Source organism: Molossus molossus, unplaced genomic scaffold (genome assembly GCF_014108415.1).
Source record: "Molossus molossus isolate mMolMol1 unplaced genomic scaffold, mMolMol1.p scaffold_m16_p_8, whole genome shotgun sequence".
In the NCBI taxonomy this organism is placed as follows: Eukaryota; Metazoa; Chordata; class Mammalia; order Chiroptera; family Molossidae; genus Molossus; species Molossus molossus.
The window spans coordinates 35,394,877-35,420,529 of record NW_023425402.1 but is presented as its reverse complement, the minus strand read 5'-3'; the positions used below and the strand labels follow the sequence as shown (position 1 = coordinate 35,420,529).

The following is a 25,653-nucleotide window of genomic DNA, read 5'->3' as shown; positions in this document are numbered from 1 at the left end:
CTTCATAAAATCACAGCAAATCGAAGATTGTTCTCAGCTTGCCATTAAAAAATTTAGCACATACTAGGTACTATGTTGCTAACACTGTGGTAACCATCACAAGGACTACAAATACACATATGATAAAGTTTCTAACTGCTGGAAGCTTACAATTAAGGTAACGAACATGCACAAGGGTAAATAAAATATACTAGAAAACTAAGCACAACCTATACTCAGAAGATAATTTTATTAGAGTAGAAATTTAAGCTGGATTTTAAAGAAGGGGAAAAATTTGGCTTGATAGAAGGAATATACAAAAAGACATTTCCAACAAGGACAACAGCAGAACCAAAACAAAAATCAAGAACAGACCATCAGATTTCTTCAACAGGAAGAGCTGCCTCTAGATAGCCAAAGCTCTATGTAGTAAAGCATCTGGAGTAAGGTCAAAGACACAGGATGAAGCCAGATGGCAGAAGTATTTGACTATCAATTTAAGGACAATAAAACTGTTATGCTTCTCAGAGGAGAATCAATGCAGATCTCTTAGGAGATAAGTAAAATTATCAAAGCAGTGTTCCAGAAAGATTATTCTGGATGTGATGTGTAAAACAGATGAAGAGTGACAGTGATAGAAAGATCAGAAATAAGCTAAAACTTTAGATATGGTGGGAGAAGAGAGAATGGAAAGCAACAGAAGGAATGAACGAATTAAGAACCGATGGAATACAGAAGCACAAGAAAGAAAGAAGAAACACAGAATACTACAAGCTTATAAGGTTAGCGGGAACAGTGACATTAAATAAGAAAGACAACCAGGTAATTATTTAAATCCTATATTTGTCAAGTTGCAAGTTAACAGAACAATCGTAACATTTACAAATGCTACACATTAATAACTATAACTGGAGCCAGAATTTCCCACATTGAAACAATTTCATAAATCCTTTTTTTGCTGTTTCCATATGGAACGTATAGAGGTTTTATTGATACTGCCATAAAGCAATGGCTACTTCTTTTATTCTTTATTCTACTCAAATACCTAATGTTCTCTCTCTCTCTCTCTCTCACACACACACACAATCCATGTGTGGTCATATTTATTCCTTTCTTTTAAATTCTATCATTGCATTAACAATCCAGCTTTCTTTGCTTCATTGTCAAGCATTTTTCAAAAAGCAACAAGATTTTTAATTAATTCACAAGAGTTACTGAATATACAGATGCATTGAAAATGTGAAGCCATGTTTAAATGTTAGTGCCATGGAATCAACCTAACTGGCTAATTCCAGCCTCACAGAATATACAAATGAAACAGATGCCTGAAAAAATTATCAATTACTTCATGCCAAGGATATCCAAGGTTTCTAAAGAATGATAATTCATGAACAAAGGTCTACAAGAGGCAACCTAAAAAAAAAAAAAGAACTAAAACTCACTGTAGAAGTCACTACTGGAAAGAGAGGGGAAACCATCTCCACAAAAACATAACAACTGAATGCATGAGAGTAGATGAGTTTTCCTATGGAGAACAACAAAAGAGCACAAGGGCTAAAGATAAAACTGTAGAGAATCTCCACTAGGAGAGAAAAGTAGAAAAAGAAATAGTAAAAAATATACAGAAGCTAAATAAACAAAGTAAAAGATGTGGAATAGTAACCTTAGCATCTTTACAAAGAGAAAGCTCAAAACAGCAATGACTGGTATCAAGTGAAGCAGGAAGATCAAGGAGGAGGAGGATGGAGAGTTGGGTTTGGCTGTTAGGGGTAATAGTGTTCTGTGTGAGTGCAAACTCAGCAGAATGATAGGAAAAGAAATGAGTTAGTAGAGGGAAAAGTAAGGTAAAGAAATGAAAATTTAGGTAATGACCTTGCTCAAGGAATTAACTGCTAAAGGAATATAAGAACTAGTCCCTAGAAGATAGTGGATGGCACAATGTGTATACTTAACAAATGCTTACTGGCTGAACAAGCAAACAAATGAAGAGTCAAGTACAGCAGAGTCCAGAGCTGTATGCTAAGGGAAAGAGGGTATGAAAGAGACTTTTTTATGGAAGAAGGGGAGAGTGAGACAACATATTTCAAAGAAAGAGTATAAAGATTCCTCCAAGTGAATACAATTTTTTTAATTAGTTGGAAAAGCAGGAAAGAAGATTAAGAATGAAAATAAAGACAAAGAAACTAGCAACCACCACCATCTCCCACTCTGCCCCTAAAACAAGAGAACAAACAGCAGGAAGTCAGAGCAGAAACATTCAGAGGTTGGGGTGGTCAGAAAATGAGAAAGAAGACTGTTTCTATTATTTTGTCATAATATAAACGAAGTAAAATGAGCTGGGTTTTAAAACACAAACAAACTTTCCTTCTAGCCCAAAATATAGTAAAAGCTAAAGCAAAAATGGTAAAGATATGAAAAGAGAGAGTAAAAATGCCTACAAAATGTTGAAGACAAGTTCACTAAGGATAAATCGCCTGTGGAAACTGGACAATTTCAAATGTAAACTTCTTCAAAATATATTTTATAAATGAGTTAAGTTTTAGTTATATGGCCTTGGTGTTCCCAAAAAAATACTAAAATATAAATACCAAATATATGGAGTACACTTCCAATATGAACAAAGTCTCACCAAGATGTTTTATTGGGCAGCACAATTTACAAGATTCTACAAAGTAAGCTAAGAAACTTGAGATCATGAGTAATATTCCTCTACAATAAATATAAAGTATTCTTCATTTTAACTCCTTCAATACAGACACTGAAAATAAATAAGAGTTTTTTTAATAATGGGGAAAAACACAAAGACTTGGGGTTTATGAACCAGTACAAAAAAAAAATTTTAAGCAATAGTATTTATAAAAGTACTAAAAAAAATCAGCCCTTTCCAAAAAGAGAGAGAGTGAGAGAGAGAAGTACCTGAAAATAAATCCAATAAAGACATTCAATCTGACCATGAACCACATTTAAAAATTTTTTACATTGTAATTTAAGGTGAATACTGTATTTCAATGCTAATAAAAATCAAAGTAAGTTTTGGTAAATTATTTTCTTTTAAAAAGAAGCATACAGCAATTCTAACACAGCTAGATGCCCTACAAACTTATTCTCACACACACAACATATATATAAATAACTGATATAAATATGTTGTACATATTATAATAGTAGTTGATAAGGAACTTTGAGGCAAAACTTAAGTAGTTATATTTTAGAGTCACACAAAAAATAACATTTTTATTAACAACTTGACTGAGCTCAAAGATTAAATCACATTTCTAAATCAACTAATAAATGATCTAAAAAAAAAAAAAAAAGAACTAACCAAATTTGGTATCATCTTTGAAAATTAGAAACATGAAACATGATTTTCATGAAATGTTGGGATAATGGGAGGGGAAAATATAGGAGAACTATATGCAGCAAAAGCATTTCTCTTCTACAAACACACACCACTCAAGCATTTTTTATATCAAGGAAATTCTTATAAAATATCATATGAATAAGGAACACTAAATCACATGTGATCTTTACTTTCCCTAATTTGAGTTAACAGTCAGAGTTAATAAAAACTAACTCCAAAAGATATAATTCCAATGTATTGCAACCTAAGGGTATGGAAATTAGTGTAGTAGTTGCTCCTGAGGGACATGGCTAGAAACTGGCACAGGGGAAACTTTCTAGGGTGATGGAAATGCTCTGTATATCTTCAACGGGCTGTTGGTGACATAGTCTAGACATCTGCCAATACACATAAAACTCACTTATATATGTAAATTGTTCTCTCTGTAATTACCTCATTTTTTAAAGCAAAAATTAAATAAGTAAATTTTTAAAATGGGAAGGTATAAACAGAGTTGGAGTATATGAAACATACCTTACCACCACAGGAAATACAACATGCTTATATCTGAATAAGTAGCAACCTCAATAGACAACTGATGTGATTACCTAACTATTCATCTCAAAATGCCTTAATATCCAAAATAAATTATATTTAACAAATATTCTCAAAAAGTAATTTATTTATGCTCAACAGCACCACACAACTGAATAGATTGATTTGCTCAGTACTACATTTAGCAACCAATTCATCACAGAAGATTCACTAGAAAGCTAAATTGCTCAAGATCAGAAAGATATTCAAGGCAGCAATACTGAGGGTTTTACATAAGGAACAAATGGACTAACACTACTAATAACTGACAAGTTAACAATATTGAGTTGTTTAAAATATGCCAGGTACTGTTCTAAATGCTCTACTCATTAATTTGATCTTCAGAGCAACCTATAGAAGTAGGCACTATTCCTATTCCCAATTCACAGATAAACAGACACATGAAGTATCCACCTATAACCACCTAGGTCTGACTCTAGAAAAAACTTTCTTGCCCAGGCCAGTTTGGCTCAGCGGTTAGAGCGTCGGCCTGCGGTCCAGAGAGACCCGGGTTCAGTTCCCGCTAAGGGCATGTACCTCAGTTGCAGTTTGTCCCCAGCCCTGGTTGGTCGTGCGGGTGGCGGCCACTCGATGTGTCCCTTCACGTCGATGTTTCTCTCTCTCTCTCTCCCTTCCTCTCTCTCCCTCCCATTCTATCTGTACAAAAAATGGAAAAATATCCTCGGGTGAGGATAAAAAAAAATAAAAATAAATAAAACTTTCTTAATCACTTTGTTCTACTATCTCTCTAAAATCAGCTGCCTTGAAATATTCTAGGCTAAAATAAAGGCTGTGTTCTATAGTATAGAACCTTGGGATCTGCACCACTTACTTCCTCATTTATATTGCACAAAAGTCCCAGAATAATTTTTCTTTGTAAATCCTTACCCAATATTTTCCCACTGATTTTCAGAGAAAGAGAGAGAGAGAAAAATATCGATACATAAGATACATAAATTGGATGCCTCCCTCATGACCTCAACCAGGACCGGGGATCAAACTGCAACCAGGGTACATGCTCCTGACCACAATTGAACCTGCAACTCTTTAGTCCTTGGGCCAATGCTCTAATAGCTGAGCCAAACCAGCCAGGGCCCAGAATACTTTTTAAGGAATAACTTTGGCTTTACTTACAAAGAATACTAGATGGTACACCTGTCTATGTGATTGGGCTTCTCAATTCTTTTTTGTTGTTGTTAAGTGAACCTTTATTGTCTACTCATATGATTTTTTTTTTTTAAGTAAATGCATCCTAACCTCATTTCTCATCAAAGAACACCTAGAAGAGAAGCTCTGTGGTATGTGGAGCTCTACAGAGCATTCTCTGATGACAAGTACTAACCAAAGTCTTACATTTCAAAATAATAATTCTTATTTCAGGAAGTTGACATTTGGAACCATACAAGTAGTATTCAAATACAATTTCAAAGATTGTTTATTACTTAATAATTGTTTTCAAAATCCCTACATTTTATTTATTTATTTTTTTAATCCTCACCCGAGGATACTTTTCTATTTATCATCAGATAGAGTGGGAAGAAGAGAGAGAGAGAGAGAGAGAGAGAGACACACACACATCGACTGGCTGCCTCCTGCACAATAGACCAGGGCTGGGGATAAATTACAACTGAACTATGTGCCCTTGACCAGAATCAAACCCATGACTCACTGGTCTGCAGGCCGACACTCTAACCACTGAGCCCAACCGACCAGGATAAAAATCTCTACATTTTTAATAATACAGCAGTATCTTGTGGTATACCTGGAACCTATTCCATGGAAAATCAGGAAACCGCAGCCCTCTGATTGAGAAGTTCTGCTCTGCTATAGGAAAAGAAAAGTTAACCTGAAAAGAACAGTCAATAGCTCTGCTATTCACCTCCTTAACAGCCTAGTTGAGAAAAATAATATTTCTGGAGAACCGAATTGTCCAGGGATTTCATGTCCTGTCCTTAGTTTGTAATAAACCGTTAAAAAACAATATGGGATAAGGAGGAGGGTATCTGCAGGGGAAAAGGAGAAATACCTGTAACAAAAAAATAAACTAATAGCTAAAACAAAAGTTATATACAAAATAATATTAAAGACATAGAAGGACAAAGAAAAAGAAAAAAATGTGGAGTTCAACTTAAAAAAAAGAAGAAGTCAATACACTTTGGGTTTTGAATGTTTTGTACCTCCATAACCAATTACAAACACCAAGACACATTTTCAAGCTACACTTCATATTTTCTTAAAGACAGCTTTAAGAAACAACATCATGAAATCTGTTACCACAGTTACTACAGAAATGTTATTAAGAACATTAACTTATATGAAATGTTCAAAAAGCTCTGCTTCCTTGATTTAACAGGTAAATTTTCTCCTTAAGGATCTTGAAAACACATAAAGCATCATATTTTCTTTCATGCTCTAGCCAGCAAAAAGCTCTAAATTTATTTAAAGCAACTAAATAAAGTATGGTTGCCTGAAGACCGCTACTCATTTTTGCCTTTGAATATTTTTAAGGTTTAATTTTTTTTTAAATATTTAAATCTTTGCTACCTCTAGAATTTACTTTGATATAAAGATGTCTTTAGTATAAAAGTTTTACTACATTTAACCAAATTGATACCTTTTCTTAAATAACCCACTCCCCCCTAAGTAGTCTATTATTTCTACCCTTACCTTAACCCATTCATGCCAAGTTTTGTTTTTATGTGATAGTGAAGTCTGTGTAATCACTAAGGTTCAACTATATACATTTGTGTATTTAGACTTCATACCTAATTTAAAGTACTTTGAAAAGGGAATAAGAAAAAGTAGTGTAATTTCACTGTGAATTATAAAGTAAAACCAGTACAAAGAATTGTTTTTGCACCAGCAGTTAACCTTAAGGATTAGAAAGTATGACTCTGAGAATTTAAGACTTGTCATACTGGAAAAATGGCAAACCCTTAAAATTAAAAATGTATCCCTAACAAAGCTAAACTATTCAAAACAAGTGCAAATCAATAACTAAAATACTTGCTAACTGAGCTATCTTCCAACTAGTAGGCCCTGTCTAAAAATCAGAAACACCTCTCTACGATAGGGAATTCCTCCAAGTTATTTCTTATGCTAGAGGTGGTTTAGTCTTTATCTTTACATAGGCTCCCTCTACTGACAGGAAAACAAAACAGACTAAGGAATTATACGGGCAAATTTCATCAAAGAAGGAAAAAGAATTCATTTTTTAAATACTTCAAAATAAAGATTTTAGATAAAAATAGATTATAAACTGAATTTACTACAAACCCATTAAGAAAAAAACATTGTCAACTGGCAATTCAAAGAATACTAAAATTTTGTATGTGGTACATGCCATTTCAACACACTACATTTCAATATTAAGCCTTAGATGCAAGAAGAATTAAAGATTTTTAATTCACTTTAAATATTTTTTAAATGTATCAGTAAAAAAATGTTTACCTGTATCTGTTCTGGTGTCCATTGGTCTAGGTTGACTGACTTAACCCTGGATATATGAACCCCAAGATTTCTATGGATTCCAGCACATCGGATACAAATAAACACACCAATATTCCAGGAAGCCCATCGGGGACCTAATCAGGAAGAAAAAAACAAAGAAAAGCAAATATTAAAAACCAAAATAAATATCATGACAGCACATAAAAATCACTGTTTTTTTTTCCCTACAATTACAATGGAGGTTACAGAATTTACATGCTCAAATTTTCAAATGGCACCAGGAGCAGATTGCTAAGAAGACGTGTCTTGGCTGTACTGAAAGGCTATAAATCAACCTTCAAGAACCTTAATGAGTTTACTAATTTTGCTTTCCTAGAAACTTTCCCCAAAATCTAAGAATTTAAAACTAATTTATGGGAAGAGTTTTTTCACTCCATCTATTTGAACCAGAGGTAGTAACATCCCACAGTAAAAAGTAAGTTCTTTGCTTAAAAAATTACTAACAACAAAAAAAAACATTAAAGAGATTTTAAAAAATAAAACTTAGGAATTATTAAGAAATAAACAATCAATCTAATTTTTAAAAATGGGCAGAAAGACATGAATGGGTAATTTATAGAAGAAATATATGGCCAATTAACATATAAAAACATGTAAAACCTCACTGGTAATTAGGAAAAATGCCCTTTAATCTATTACATGCCCATTTTGCATTCAACATATTAGAAAAAATTTAAATCTATTAAGTGTTGGCAAGCATGAGAAACAATAAGAACTGGCATCAGAAACCTTTTATCAGATGAATCTCTAATATAACCCTGAGTTTAAGAAATTTAACAGATGAACTGAGGTGTGCTATAAAATGTTAGTTCTTGGGATTATTATCAAAATTCTGAAAAACCGAGAGAAACTCAAATAAGTATACAAGAATACAAGCCTCAGCTGTACTATCTTCATACCTTTGAATTTTTTCTTGATAATTTTAAATGTTCTTATGATTATTTTCACATATTGCTTTGTATAATCAAAGTAAAAATGGAAAAATAAAATACCTGTAAATTATGTCAAATAAGTCAGAGGCTTATACGAACATATTTATATGAATAACTTGACTATAAAAATACATACAGTAAGAGACATCAATTAAAAAAATCAAGCTTTTCAAAAAAAATTTAGGCTTCTGTTTTAAGCATATACTTTTTTATCTAAAGGTCAGAGTCAATCTATAAAATAACATTAAAGCTAGTAATTATAATGCAGTAAAACTAAATATATCCTCCCAAATTCCTTAGGAGACAGGTTATGCATATAGAATTTATGACAAAATATCCTGCTTCTAAATTTAGAAATGACACCTATAAAGTGACAAACATCTGGGACAGTCTCTATTTAAATATTTTTTAATTGCTAACAGTGTCAAAATAAATTTGATGCCAAAAGGCTCCATGATGTCAACCTACTCAGCCACCTTTGAGCAGTATAAATTACACTGGACTTGGAACGAACTGAGCAACAAGATTCTTACCTATTAAAAAGGGTTAGGATTAGCTGCCTTCATTACTTAAGTGAGGTTGTATGAAAAATATGTTGAAAATTTTAAAGTACAATTTATTGTCATATTAAGAAATTTTGAAAATCAAAATACAATACTTTTTCTTCTCTAGAGAAGTTTCTATATTGGTCTGTAAAAAAAGTATATCTTAACTTTCCTCAAAAACAATTCCCAAAAAGGCAGTGAGTCAAGAGCATGATGGGAAAAACAAAAGATTTTCAAAGGATTCCAAGTGCGACTCTCATTTTTCTTCTTAAAATAGAATGACCCTCCTCAGAATATCTGCTAGGGGACCACAGCCAAATAAAAATGAAGACTTTTCTCTACAGCAGTGTTCCTGATATAGCACATGTTATAACTGAATGAAGTAAACAGAAAGCACTATTTACATAATGTAACAGGACTATCAAGGCAGATAAAGAGCTTAGCACCCAATACAGTGGTACATTTTTACAATAACCTAAGACAGTACAGGGACTAAAATGTATAAAAACATATACGACAATAATGCTAGCAGTAATGGAAAAAAGTGGCTATATTACTATTGAGCCAAAGTTAGATATAATTAAATGTTAGGTGACGTTTCAGTTTTAAACGATTTAAGGCTATAAAAACCATCTCATTAATTCCTGAAGGAAAAAAAAAATCACTCATAAAAACTTTAGTCCTAATCATTTTTGACCAAATTAAATAATAATGTAATATTGTCAATGTATCTTTCTTTGGAATATAGTTATCATATCTTAACAACATAGTAAGGAACCACCCCTTACCCACCCCCCACCAAATAGACTTTTAAAAGCCTAACTAAAATTACAAATGTATTATCCACTCTAAAAATCAACTTCCTAAATTTACCTAAAATTGCTTTGATAATAGCCGTCCAACATGGCAGTCATTTAATTATTGACATGAGATTCTCATTTCCATTCACCAAACTATTCAATGAGTACTTACCAATTCTCTGGCAAGTAAATGCTGTTAAAAGATCATGAATACAAAGTTTCTGACTTAGGAGGCCAAGCCAAGTACAAATATAACCAATTTGGTGTAATCTATGAATAAACCCTTCCACCAGTCAATCTATTCTCTCTCCCCCACCACCCTCCCTCTCTCCCTCTCACACACACACACCAGGTTTATAAATTTATATACGTAATATGACATATCTATGTGCACATACACACTCACATACACACAACACACCTTACAGCAGTATTTTAAACCACAAGTCACCACATATTAATTTAATCTCAACAAGTATTTATTTTTAGAAGAGAAGGATATAAGTGCATCACATGAAGGGTAAATATAACTTTGTTAAACTTTTACAAAAAATCAGTAACATATATGTGTACAGACACAAATACACACAAAATCGAGTCCCGCTATAAAATGTTTATCTGAGTCACTGTCAAATAAGGCTGAAAAACACTAAAAAGAAACTCATACATGTAAACAAAAAGCCATGTACCAGAGTATTTATAGCAGCACGTTTTCTAAAAATGACTGAAAATAAATGTTCACTAGTATGATTATCTCACCATTCAAAGAAATAATGCACAACAGTGAAAAGGAATAAACTGCACATATCTACATGGATAAACCTTACATATAACATGGAATAATCAATTTTAGCACAATGTGATATGTATAAGGGGCAATGAGGATCCCCAACTAATGAGGCACATACCTTGATTGTGGTTCGTCCCAGGCCCTGGTAAGAGTTGTGCAGGAGGCAACCAGTCGTGTCTCTCTCACACTGATGTTTCTTTCCTCCTCTCTCCCTCTTTCTCCCTCCCTCCCACTAGAAAAATGGAAAAATGTCCTCGGGTGAAGATTTTTTAAAAAACCATTAGTATCTGTGACTTCCATATGTCCAACATACAGGAAAGACTGAACAAGGTAAGTAGAGGCATGGAATAGAATATGAATATATAAAGAATATAAATACAGCCTGGCCCGTGTGGCTCGGTAGTTGAGTGTTGACCTATGCACCAAGAGGTCACCAGTTAAATTCCCAGTCAGGGAACATGCCCAGGTTGTGGACCAAATCCCTAGTGGGGGGCATGCAGGAGGCCAAGTGATGTTCTCTCTTATTGATGTTTCTATCTCTCTCTCCCTCTCCCTCCCTCTCTCTCTAAAATCAAAATAGAAAAACTATATATATATTTTTTAATTAGGGATGAATAGAAAAATCTTAAAGCATCTGGTGGGGGGAGGACATATTATATACAAAGAAACAAATATAATGATGATAGATTTCTCATCAGAAACAAAGCAAGGTAGAAGTCAGTGAAACTATATCTTAAAAGTACAGAAAGTAAAGTACTATCCACCAAGAACTGTTTACCATACAAAAATATCTTCCAAAAACAAACGTGACATAAAGGTCAGGACAGATATCAATGAAATAGAGAATAGGAAAACAACAAAGAAAGTCAATGAAAATAAAAGGTGATCATTTGAGAAAATCAATAAAATTGATAAACCTCTAGCCCAAATGATAAGGGGGAAAAAGTGAAAACACAAATGATCAATATCAGAAATGAGAGAAGTGACATTACTACAGATTCCACAGATATTAGAAATGATGATAAGGGAATATTATGAACAACTTTATGGTAATGAGTTCACTAATTCCCTGAAGGATACAAATGAGATCTATCCAGAAGGAAAAAAATAACCTGAATGGCCCAAAATCTATTAATGAACCTAAATCTGTACTTAAAAACTTTACAGCAAAAAAAAAACAAACAAACAAGAAAACTCCAGGCCCAGGTGGTTTCACTGGGGAAATCTACCAAACATACAAATTCTACATAAATGCTTCAGGGAAGTGGGGTGGGTGGGTGGGTGTGTATGTGTGATATTTCCCAAAAGGATATCATAAGAAACAAAACCTACAGATTAACACCCTTATGAATATTTGCAAAAATTCTTAATAATGTTTTAGTAAATCAAATCCAGGAATGTGTAAAAAACATAATACTACATCATGATCAAGAGTGGTTTGTCCCAAGAATGCAAGATAAGTTTAACATGCAAAATCAATGTAATTCATGCTATTAAAGAACTATAAAGGAAAAACTATATGATCTCAATAGATGCAGAAAAACCATTTCATAAAATCCAACATTCATTTCTGATTTTTTAAAAACACAACCTCAGCCCTGGTCGGTATGGCTCAGCAGTTAGAGCATCAGCCCGTGGACCAGGAAGACCCGGGTTCAGTTCCCACTAAAGGCATGTACCTTGGTTTTAGTTTGTCCCCAGCCCCAGTTGGGGTTGTGTGGGTGGCAACTAGTCAATGTGTCTCTCTCACATCGATGTTTCTCTCTCTCTCTCTCTCTCTCTCTCTCTCTCTCTCTCTCTCTCTCTCTCTCTTCCTCCCTCTCTCCCTCCAGTTCTATCTGAAGATGAATTCAAGGGTGTCCTCGAATGAGGATAAAAACAAAAAAACAACCTCAGCAAACTGTTAATAGAAGGAAACTTCTTCAACTTGATAAAAAGTATTATGAAAAACCTATAGCTAACGTCATACTTAAGGGTGAAAAGCCTGAATGCTTTTCCAAGGAGACAACCAATCCGTTCTCATCACTTCTATTTCACTGAAGAGTCTAACTAGTGAAATAAGGTTAGAAAAGGAAATTAAAAGCATCCAAATTGGAGAGGAAATAAAAAATGTCAGTTTTTAAAATGACAATCAGCTACGTAAAAGATCTGACAGGATGTACAAAAAAGCTACTAAAACAAATGCATGAGGTTAGCAAGGTTGCAGGATAAAAGATAAATATGCAGTAACTTACTGTATTTCCATAGTCTAACAACAAACAGTCAGAAACTGAAATTTTAAAAATACCATTGTAATAACATTTAAAAATAAAAATCACTGAAGAGATAAATTTGACAAAGGATCAATAAGACCTATACACTGAAAACTATAAATACAGCTGAGAGAAATCAAATGAGATCTAAATAAATGGAGAGATACTTTGTTCATGGATTACAAGACTCTTATTGAAAAAGATGTCAATTCTTTCATAAAAGGATATACAGGTTCAAAGCAATTCCAATTAAAATCCCACAAGAGAAGATGGCAGCGGGCAGGACTGGAGGGAGGGTGAGTGTGTGAGAGAGTGAGCGAGTGTGTGAGAGAGTGTGAGAGGACGTGAAGGTGTATGACCAAACCCGAGCAATGCAGAGCCACGGAGCAGAAAGTTCCTATGCTGTAGAAGGGAGCATCCAGCTACCTCAGTAAGTGGCCCTTCAGGGCATTTTTCCCTGTGCTGCGGAGAGGTCCCACCATTTAGAAGATCCTGGGTCTTCCCTGGGAGGAGGCAGTGGGAGCGGCTAGGGCCCAGCAACCTGAGCCCACCAGCACACCTGGACACTGTACAGTGCACAGTAGTGGAGCTCCCAAGGTGCTGGTCACCGAAGCCGCAGACAGCCCGGAGCCCAGCACCATCCCCCATAGTAGCAGCCTGATCAGAGTCCAGATACACCCCCAGCAACTTAGGCTGGGGAGCAGACATCCATCCCTAGGCAACAGAATCACAGACCAGCAGCTGAGACCCATCCCCAAAAACTACAGCAAAAGCTGAGCAGGAGTTAAGCCCCAGGGGATAGTAGCACTCCCCAGCTGCCAGCAGCAGGACCTGGGGCTCCACAGAGGCCTGTGTGGTCCAGTACCCCACAAGAGCAGTGGGAAGCCTGAGCCCTAGAGAGACTGGTGCAATCCAGCTGCCTGCCCACAGTAACTGCAGAGTGTGGAGGCACCAGAGAGGCCTGTGTGACCCAGCAGAGACTGTGTGATCTAGTTACCTACAGGACCTGCCAAGTGCTGAAACACCAGAGACCTGTGTGACCCAGCAGGGACAGCGCGATCTAGTTACCTACGGGACCTATGGGGTGCTGAAGCACCAGAGAGGCCTGCGCGACCCGGTAGGGACTATGCCACCCAGTTACCTGCAGGACCTGCTGGGTGCTGAAGCACCAGAGAGGCCAGTGTGACCCAGCAGGGACTGTGCCATCCAATTACTCGCGGGACCTGCGGGGTGCTGAAGCACCAGAGAGGACTGTGCAACCCAGCAGGAACTGCACAATCTAGTTACCCACAGGACCTGCGGGGTGCTGAAACACCAGAGAGGCCTGTGCAACCAGGCAGCCCATAACATAGACATAGAGCCAGGTCCCGAAAGGAACTGTGCAATCCAGTTACCACGGGACCTGCAGAGTGCGGAGGCACCAGAGAGGCCTGTGCGACCCAGCTGTGCACAGGATAGGCATAGAGGATATTAAAATGGAGGCAGAGTGAATGGAAACTACACATACGATCTCCCAGGACCAAACGGGAATTACCAGGACAAATCCTTGGGAAAAAGCAACAGAAAATCAGCAGGACAGGACCATATAACCAGGGACACTGGTAGGATCTGCGGAGGCGCAAGAGGGTGGCGGGCTGGGAGCCCATGGACAGCAGCAGTCTTAGCTGTGAGCAGAGTCCTTGGGGAATAAAGACCAAGCCACTCCACAGCACAGAGAGTCTGGACAGAGCACTAAAATATCCAAAGCCACTCACCTGGGGGCGACAGCAGACAGAGGACAGACTGGGCTGGAACTCTGTGGGGACACCCAGGATTTGGAGGGCACTCAGAGTTTTTGCTGAGTTGCGGCCACAAAGGACAGTGGCCCGAGCTGTGGGGGGAAAAAGCAGCCCCCCCACCATTGGAGATTCAGCCTTTCCCAGGTGAGGCAAAGAAATGCAAATTGAATTCATTAACAGCCAGCAAGCACCTGCCCCAACCTCTGGAAATCCTCTTACTCTGAAGACCTGAGGAAGTTTTTCATTGGGTTGAGGGCTACAACCCAATGCACCTCAAGTAACTGAAATTAATAGCCTCCAGGCAAAAACCTAGAGGATAACTGAACCTTTCCTGGGCTTGCAAATCTACCCAAGAAAGTAAGACTTGACAGTGGTGTTTAACATGAGTCCTCCCATACTCATCCAACCCCAAGAGGGCCGTGGTTCTCAACCTTCTTAATAGCACAACCCTTTAATACAGTTCCTCATGTTGTATGTGGGCATATCTGCGTGTGGGTGGACCTGCCTGGAGACAAATAGAGGAGTAGTGTCTTGGTTCCTAAGACTATTGGAAATATGTGTTTTCCGATGGTCTTAGGCGACCCCTGTGAAAGGGTCGTTTGACCCCCAAAGGGGTCACGACCCATAAGCTGACAACTGCTGCAGTAGAGGGAGCCACAATCAGTGAAACACCGACATCTACAGGAAAAATTTGGCAGGCTCCAAAACCAACTGAGATATATAAAATGGTGAAACAAAGAAATAAATCCCAAGTGAAAGAACAAGAGAACTCGACTGAAGATGAGATCAATGAAATGCAGTTAAACAAGTTATCAAAGGTAGAGTTCACAGCAATGATAGTGAGGAAGCTCAACAGCATGAGTAAAGAGATCAACACCACGAGTAAAGATATAAAAACGTTGAAAAACAACCAATTGGAAATGAAGAGTGGCATAACAGAAATAAAGAACACACTGGAAAAAATAACCAACATAGTAGTAGAGGAAGCTGAGGGCCAGATCAGTGAATCAGAAGACAGGGTAGAAAAAAATCACCCAATCAGAAAACCAAAAAGAAAAAAAAATTAAAAAACAAGAAGACAGCTTAAGAGAACTGTGGGACAATTGGAAGCATAATACATCCAGATCACAGGAATTCCAGAAGAAGAAAATGAGCAAGGTTAGAAATATATTTAAAGAAATAGTGACAAAATACTTCCCCAACTTAGTGAAGGGAAAAGGTATTCAACTTCAAGAAGCACAGAGAGCCCTGGCCGGTTTGGCTCAGCGGTTAGAGCGTCGGCCTGCGGTCCGGAGAGACCCAGGTTCGGTTCCTGCCAAGGGCACGTACTTCGGTTGCAGTTTGTCCCTGGCCCTGGTTGGTCGTGCGGGTGGCAGCCACTCGATGTGTCCCTTCACGTCGATGTTTCTCTCTCTCTCTCCCTTCGTCTCTCTCCCTCCCACTCTATCTGTACAAAAAATGGAAAAATATCCTTGGGTGAGGATAAAAAAAAAAACCAAAAAAAAAAAAAAAAAGAAGCACAGAGAGCTCCAAGAGGAACCCAAACAGGCACATGCCAAGATGTAATAATTAAAATGTCAAAAAACTGAAGACAGCCCTGGTCAGTTTGGCTCAGCGGTTAGAGCGTCGGCCTGCGGTCTGGAGAGACCCGGGTTCGGTTCCTGCTAAGGGCACGTACCTCGGTTGCAGTTTGTCCCCGGCCCTGGTCGGTTGTGTGGGTAGCAGCAACTCGATGTGTTCCTTTCACATCGATGTTTCTCTCTCTCTCTCTGTTCCTCTCTCTCCCTCCCACTCTACCTGAACAAAAAATGGAAAAATGTCCTCGGGTGAGAATAAAAAACAAAAAAACAAAAAACTGAAGACAAAGAGAGAATCCTAAAGGTAGCAAGAGATAAGCAACAGATTACCTACAAAGGAACCCCCATTAAGCTATCAGCTGACTTCTCAACAGAACACTACAGACCAGAAGAGAATGGCATGAAAACAATCAAGGTAATGAAAAAATTGGATGTGAATCCAAGACTACTCTATCCAGCAAGGCTATCATTTAAAATATAAGGTGAAATAAAGAGCTTCCCAGACAAAAAAAAAAAACTAAGGGAATTTATTAGCACCAAACCAAAACTGCAATAAATATTAAAAGGACTGCTGCAATTAGGAGAAAAATTAGGAAGAAAAATATAACCACAATAAACAAAAATAGCAATAACTAAATACATATCAATAACCTTAAATGTAAATGAACTGAACGCTCCGATCAAAAGACCCAGAGTAGCTGATTGGATAAAAAGTATGACTCAAATATATGTTGTTTACAAGAGATCCACTTCAGACCAAAAGACTCACATAAGTTGAAAGTGAAGGGATGGAAAAAAATCTTCCAAGCAAACAGAAAGGGGAAAAAAAGCTGTAGTAGCAAGACTCATATCTGATAAAATAGATTTCAAAATGAAGGCCATAGCGCTGGCCAGTTTGGCTCAGCGGTTAAAGTGTTGGCCCATGGACCAATAAATTGCGAGTTCGAATCCAGTCAAGGGCACGTACTTGGGTTGCAGTTCATATCCGGACCTGGTGGGGTTGTATGGGAGACAACCAGTCGATGTGTCTCTATAACAACGATGTTTCTCTTTTTCTCTCCTTCCTTCTCACTCTACCTGATAATAAGTAGAAAAATATCCTTGAGGGAGGAATAAAAAAAAAAAAAAAGAAAGCCATTAACTAGAGACAAAGAAGGCCACTACATAATATTGAAAGGATCTATCCAACATGAAGATATAGCCTTGGTAAACATATATGCACCCAATATAGGAGCACCAACATATATTGTAAAACTTCTGGAAGACTTCAAAGGAGAAATCGACAGCAATACCATCATAGCAGGGGACTACAGCACCCCACTGACATCACTGGATGAATCCTCTAGACAAAAAATTAACAAGGAAATCGAGACTCTAAATGATGCACTAGATCAAATGGGTTTAATAGATATCTACAGAGAATTATACCCCAAAACTGCAGAATTCACATTCTTCTCAAATGCAAATGGAACATTCTCAAAGATAGATCACATGTCAGGGCACAAACTAAGTCTCTACAAGTTCAAGAAGACTGAAATCATATCAAGCATCTTCTCAGATCACAATGGCATGCAACTAGAAATCAATTACAACAAGAACATGCAAAGACATTTGAAAACATGGAGGCTAAATAGTATATTATTAAACAATGAATGGGTAACCAAGGAGATCAAGGAAGAAATTTAAAACTTCCTGGAAACCAATGAAAATGAACACACAACAACACAAAATCTATGGGATGTGGCGAAAGCAGTTCTGAGAGGGAAGTTCATAGCACTACAGACCTACCTCAAGAAACAAGAAAAATTTCTAATAGACTATCTAACCTCACAACTTAAAGAACTAGAAAGCATACAAAAAGAAAAACCCATAGCAAGAAGAAAAGAAATAGTAAAGGTCAGAGCAGAAATAAATTACATAGAGATCAAAAAACAATTGAAAAGATCAATGAAACAAAGACCTGGTTCTTTGAAAAGATAAACAAGATTGATGGACCCTTAGCTAGACTCACTAAGAAACAAAGAGAGAGGACCCAAATAAACAAAGTCAAAAATGAAAGAGAAGTTACAACTGACACCACAGAAATACAAAGGATAGGTAAATACTAATAACAATTATACAGCAACAAATTGGACAATCAAAGCAAAACAGACAAATTTCTAGAACCACATAATCTCCCCAAACTGAATCGAGAAGAGACACAAAACTTGAACGGCCCAATAACAACTAAGGAAATTGAAGAGGTAATCAAGACTATCCCCACCCTGGACAGTTTGGCTCAGCGGTTAGAGAGTCGGACTGCGGTCCGGAGAGACCCGGGTTCAGTTTCCGCTAAGGGCACATGCTTCGGTTGCAGTTTGTCCCCAGCCCTGGTTGGTCGTGCGGGTGGCGGCCACTCGATGTGTCCCTTCACGTCGATGTTTCTCACTCTCTCTCCCTTCCTCTCTCTCCCTCCCACTCTATCACTCTATCTGTACAAAAAGTGGAAGAATATCCTCGGGTGAGGATAAAAAAAAAAAAAAAAAAAAAAAAGACTCTCCCAGCAAACAAAACCCCAGGCCTGGACAGCTTCACAGTGAGTTTTACTGAACATTCAAAGAAAAACTAACACCCATTCTCCTCAACTATTCAAAAAATTCAAGAAGGAAGACTTCCAAACTTGTTTTATGAGTCCAGCATCATTCTAATTCCAAAACCAGATAAAGACACTACGAAGAAAGAAAACTACAGGCCAACATCCCTGATGAACACAGATGCCAAAATCCTTAACAAAATATTAGCAAATCGGATCCAGCAATACATTAGAAAAATTATTCACCAAGACCAAGTAGGATTCATCCCAGGGATGCAAGGCTGGTACAATGTTCACAAATAAATAAATGTGACAGTGCACATAAACAAACTGAAAGATTAAAACCATATGATCATATCAATAGATGCTAAAAAAGCATTTGACAAATTCCAGCACCCATTTCTGATAAAAACGCTCAGCAATGTGGGAATAGAGGGATCATATCTGAACATAATAAAGGCTATATATTTAAAACCTACAACCAACATCATACTCAATGGGCAAAAACTAAAAGACTGTCCCCCTAAGAACAGAAACAAGACAGAGATGGCCACTTTCACCACTCCTATTTAACATAGTACTGGAAGTCTTAGCCACAGCAATCAGACATGAAGAAATAATAAAAGGGATCCAAACTGGAAAGAAGGAAGTGAAAATGTCATTATATGCAGATGACATGATATTGTACACAGAAAACCCTAAAGACTCCATCAAAAATCTACTAGACTTAATAAATGAATTTGGCAAGGCAGTAGGATACAAAATTAACATCAAGAAATCAACAGCATTCTTATACACCAATAATGAACTCACAGAAACAGGAACTAAAAAAAAAAATTCCATTTACCATTGCAGCAAAAAATTAAGATACCTAGAAATAGAATTAACCAAAGAAGTAAAGGAACTATTTGCAGAAAACTATAGGTCATTGAAAAAAAGAAATAGAGCAAGATATAAAAAAGTGGAAACACATACTTTGCTCATTGATTGGAAGAATTAACATCATTAAAATGTCCATACTACCCAAGCAATCTATAGATTCAATGCAATTTCCATCAAAATACCAATGAGATACTTCACAGAACTAGAACAAATACTTCAAAAGTTTATATGGAACCAAAAAAGACCCCAAATAGCCACAGCAATCTTGAAAAAGGACAAAGTAGGAGAGATAATGTCCGGCTGGTGTGGCTCAGTGGTTGGGTGTCGAACCAAGCACCCAGAGATCGCCAGTTCAATTCCCAGTCAGGACACGCGCCAAGATTGTGGGCCCAATCCCAAATGGGGGTCATGCAGGAGGTGGCCAATCGATGTTCTCTCTCATCAATGCTTCTTTCTCTCTCTCTCTCTCTCTCTCTCCCCCTCTCACTTCCTCTCTCTCTAAAATCAATAAAGGGAAAAAAAATTTTTTTAAATAGTAGGAGGGATCACAATACCAGATATCAGGTTATACTACAAAGCCACTATAATCAAAACAGCCTGGTACTGGCACAAGAACAGGCATATAGATCAATGGAACAGAACAAACCCGGAAATTGACCCAAGACATTATGCTCAATTAATATTTGACAAAGGTGGCAAGAGCATGCAATGGAGTAAAGACAGCCTCTTTCATAAATGGTGTTGGAAAAACTGGACAGATACATGCGAAAAATGAAACTAGTTACACCATACACAAGAATAAACTCAAAATAAATAAAAGATTTAAATGTGAATAGTGAATCCATAAAAATCCTAGAAGAAAATGTAGGCAACAAAATTTCAGACATCATGTGCAGAATTTTCACTGATACAACGCCTAAGGCAAGAGAAACAAAGAAAAAAATTAATACATGGGACTACATCAAACTAAAAGGCTCTGCACAGCAAAAGAAACAAGCATCAAAATGGAAAGGGAACCCACTATATGAGAGAGCATAATTGCCAACAATATGTCAGATAAGGGGTTAATTTCCAAAATATATAGAGTGCTCACACAACTCAACAAAAGGAAGACAAAGAACCCAATTAAAAAATGGGCAGAGGACCTAAGAGACACCTCTCCAAAAAGGACATACGAACGGCCAAGAGACATGTGAAAACATGCTCAATGTCACTAATCATCAGAGAGATGAAAATTAAAATGACTATGAGGTATCACCTCACACATGCCAGAATGGCTGCCATCAACAAATCATCAAACAACAAGTGCTGGCAAGGGTGTGGAAAAAGCTGTGGTACATATACATAATGAAACACTATGCAGCTGTAAGAAAGAGAAGATTTCTTATCTTTTGAGATGACATGGAGGGACCTGGAGAGAATTATGCTAGGCGAAATAAGCCAATCCGAGAAAGACAAATACCACATATTCTCACTTATTTGTGGAATATAATGAACAAAATAAGCTGATAAACAAAATAGACCCAGAGACATAGAAATGAATATGGTCCAGAATGACAAATCTCAGATGAGGGGGATGGGAGCGATGGATGAGATAAACCAAGGAACTTATATGCATGTATGTGTAACCAATGGACATAGACAACAATGCTGGGGGGTGGGGGGAGGATGGGAAGAGGGTGCCGAGGGGGGAAAATAAGTTGATAAATGCAAATTGTGTGCATAAAATTTTAATAAATCACTTTTAAGTTGGAAGGGAAGGGAAGGGAAGGGAAGGGAAGGGAAGGGAAGGGAAGGGAAGGGAAGGGAAGGGAAGGGAAGGGAAGGGAAGGGAAGGGAAGGGAAGGGAAGGGAAGGGAAGGGAAGGGAAGGGAAGGGAAGGGAAGGGAAGGGAAGGGAAGGGAAGGGAAGGGAAGGGAAGGGAAGGGAAGGGAAGGGAAGGGAAGGGAAGGGAAGGGAAGGGAAGGGAAGGGAAGGGAAGGGAAGGGAAGGGAAGGGAAGGGAAGGGAAGAAACGAAATGAAACGAAACACCTATGTCAAAAAATAATGACCAAAAACTTCCCTAACCTGGCGAGGGAAATACTTACAAGTTCAGGAAGTGCATAATTAAAATGTCAAAGGTTAAAGACAAAGAGAGATTCTTAAGGGCATCAAGAGAACCAGTTTTCACAAGGGAGCTACTGAAAGAATATCAGTTGATTTCTCAATAGAAACTTTGCAGGCCAGAAGGGAATGGCATGAAATGTTCAAAGTGATAGAAAGCAAGAACCTACAATCAAGATTACTCTATCCAGCAAAGCCATCATTTAGAATTGAGAAACAGATAGAGAGTTTCCCAGACAAGAAAAAGCTAAAGGAGTTCATCACCACCAAACCAGTATTACAAGAAATATAATACATCTTCATTAAGATGGGAGGAGGGTTGGGAGGAATGGGTGAAAAAGGTGAAGGGATTAAGAAGTACAAATTGGTAGTTACAGAATTGTCACAGGGATGTAAAGTATTGCACAGGGTATATAATCAATAATGTAGTAACTATGTATGGTAACAGATGTGTACTAGAATTATTGGAATAACTTAATAAGTTATATAATGTCTAATCACTGGGTTGTTCACCTGAAACTAATATAATATTGTATGTAAATTATAACTGAAAAATAAAAAAATTATTTAAAATCATTCAAAAAAATGAAAGACTAACAGATATTTCACTGAAGAGGATATTACAGATGGCAAATAAGCACATGAAAAGATGTTCAACACCATTACCCATTAAGGAAATGCCAATCTAAACCAATATCACTATCATTATATATCTAACAAAATGGCTAAAATAAAAAATTGTAACAAGACCAAATGCTGGCAAAGATGTAGAGACACTAGATCACTCATACATTACTGGTAGAAATGTTAAATAATACAGCCATTTTGGAAAAGTTTGGCAGTGTTATGATTCTGAACATGTAGTTTGCATACACAACCCACCAACTGCACAACTGGGCACTGACCAGAGAAAAAACACTTATGTGTAAACAAATACCTGTACACAAATGTAGAGCTTTATTTGTATAGAAAAATTAGAAATGGCACAGAGGTCCTTCACCACGTGAATGGTTAAACTATGGTACATACATATATACCATAAAATTCTACTTATTAACAAAAAGCAGAGAACTATTAATACATGTAACAACTTGGATAAATCTCCAAAGAATAACACTGAGTAATATAGCCAATTTCAAAAGTATAATATGATTCCATTTATATAACATTTTGAAATGATAACATTTTAGAAGTGCAAAACAGAAAGGAGTGGGTGGGAAGAAATGTGACGAAGGTGTGTGAATATAAAAGAGTAACACAAGAGATCCTGGTGGTTATGGAACTGTTCTATATTTTGATGATGGTGACAGATATATGAATCTACATGTGATAAAACTGTATATAACTAAGTACATACATATGCACATACGTGTGAGTACAAGTAAAACTGGAGCAATCAAAGCAAAATCAGTAGATTCCATCAATGTCAAAATCCTGGTTGAGATATTGTACTATCATTTTGCAAGATGTTACCATTAGAGGAAGCTGGGTAAAGTGCCTATTTTTTCTTCCTCACCCAAGAACATGCTTTCATTGATTTTAGGGAGGGAAAGAGGGGGAGAGGGAGAAAGAGAAACACTGAGGTGAGAGTAAAACATCGACTGGCTGCCTTCCACACAAGCCCCAACCAGGGATTGAACCTGCAACCTGGGTACGTGTCCTGATAAGGAATTGAACCTGTGACCTTTTGGTGTACAGGACGTGCTCCAACCAAGCCACACCAATCAGAGCAAATGTCTATTTTTTTTTAACCAACCAACATATATTAAACTATGATTTATGTCATAAAGTCTTTGTTTCTCTACATATGCTTTGACTTACAGCTTTCTTTCCACCCCAAATATGCACCAAAAAGAGAAAGAACTATCATCTCAATTAAATGGTGCAAAGAGCCCTGGCCGGTTTGGCTCAGCAATTAGAGTGTCAGCCCACGGACCAATGAGACCCAAGTTCGATTCCGGCCAAGGGCATGTACCTCCGTTGCATGTACCTCCGTTGCGGTTCATCCCCAGCCCTGGTTGGGGTCGTGCAGGGGGGCAACCAGTCGACGTCTCTCTCTCTCACATTGATGTTTCTCTCTCCCTTTCTCTCCCTCTCTCTCCCTTTCTCTCCCTCTCCTCCCTCCTAATCTGTTGGAGGATAAATGAAAAAATGTCCTCAGGTGAGGATTAAAAAAAAAACGGTACAAAAAATATGACTAGCCCTGGCCGGTTTGGCTCAGTGGTTAGAGCATCAGCCTGCAAACCGGAGAGTCCCGGGTTCAGTGCCCACTAGGGGCACATACCAAAAAAAAGATATATATATATGTGTGTATATATATATATATGACTATATTTTTAATTTTAATCTTCAAAGCAAAGAATAAAAATACTAGAAATGTTCAATATTATACATTGAGAAAAACTATACTGTAAATACCATAAATACACAGTCGTCCTTCACCACTTCGCGCTTCGACTTTCACAGCTTCCCCCATCTCAGTTTTTTCAAATCTATTCATTAAAAAGTTGATCAAGACAGTGAAAAGGATACAGCGTGTGTTCAGTTGTCTGAGTCAATTATACACCCCTGTATTACAATTACAATTAAAATTACTGTACATATGGACTGTAGCCTATGTATTCGAGCAGCCCAGGAATCCTTCAATGCCAGGTACAACCGCTAGAGTCTGGAATGGATTAACCACAATAAACGAGGGACTGTATGAGTAAATTACATAGTAACAAAAAAATCTTAACTAAAATCCTTCTAAACAGATTCCTTACTTGGTTAATTGGGGTTCTTTATTAATAAACTGTTTTTATGTGAAAAAGAAATTCATTTCAAATTTAAGAACAATGATTACTTCATGAAAATGATAATCCTTATTATGTAAAATTTTTAACTTAGGCCCAGCCAGTGTGGCTCTGTGGTTGAGCGTCAACCCATGTACCAAGAGGTCGCCGGTTCGATTCCCGGTCAGGACTCATGCCCAGGTATGGACCAAATCCCCACTGGGGGACATGCAGGAGGCAGCCAATCGATGTTCTCTCACACCCATGTTTCTATCTCTCTATCCCTTTCCCTTTCTCTCTCTAAAATCAATAAAGAAAAAAAAATTGTTTGCCCTGGCAGGTTTGGCTCAGCAGTTAGAACATCAGCCCGCGGACCAGAGAGGCCCAAGTTCGGTTCCCACTAAGGGCATGTGCCTCAGTACAAGTTTGTCTCTGCACTGGTTGGGGTCATGTGGGTGGCAGCCAGTCGATGTGTCTCTCTCACATTGATGTTTCTCTCTCTTCCTCCCTTTCTCCCTCCTGCTCTATCTGAAGATAAATACAAAATGTCCTCAAGTGAGGATAAAAAAATAAAATAAAAATAATTTTTTAAAAAATTAGAACAGTACTGTCAGTTGAACTTTCTGTGACAGCTTTTAATCTGCCACAGTAGCTACTAGCCACATGTGGCTATTATGTTTTGATATGTGGCTGGTGGAACAAAGGAAGTGAATATTTAACTTCAGTTAAATAGCCACATATGACTAGTGACTAGCACAACATATAGGAGCAGATCTAGAACTTACTGAAAAATTCAAAAATAATACACAAATAATCATCAATGTAATAAGTCATTATTTTCCAGCCATGACCATTCGAGCAGAATAATTCATTGCGCAGTACTGCCCTAAAAATAATATATTCCTTTCAAACAATAAAGGTATTTTTCATAAATTTAATTTTATTTACTTCAAAGAAATTACTGGAGGTACTGGGTTAAGAACAATAATGCATTTTCACCAGCAGAGGGCAGATATGTTAAAAACACCACATATCAATTTTATATGTTTAGGTCCTGAATCAAAAGACACTAGTATATTCACTTTCACAAAAGTAATTGTACTTCTTGAAAGTAACAGAAAAGATATGCTAAAAATAAATGTATATTTTTCAAAAATAAATTGACAGGTCTCCCCAGAACCAGTTTTCTGTCAATTTTATCAGTTTATTCAATAAATTATAAAA

The 25,653-nt window shown here is 37.2% G+C and overlaps 1 protein-coding gene across 3 annotated transcripts in view; it reads right to left on the bottom strand.

Annotated features, from left to right (window-relative positions):
• SMAP1 (small ArfGAP 1) overlaps positions 1 to 25,653 on the bottom strand; it is a 130,062-nt gene that overhangs the window by 80,614 nt on the left and 23,795 nt on the right. The window contains exon 2 of one of the 3 annotated variants that reach the window (XM_036248034.1): positions 7,364 to 7,497. In XM_036248034.1, coding sequence (XP_036103927.1) covers positions 7,364 to 7,497 — 134 coding nt within the window. Of the gene's footprint in view, positions 1 to 7,363; positions 7,498 to 25,653 lie in introns of those variants that run through there. The other 2 variants (XM_036248035.1, XM_036248036.1) reach the window with 2 other exon arrangements.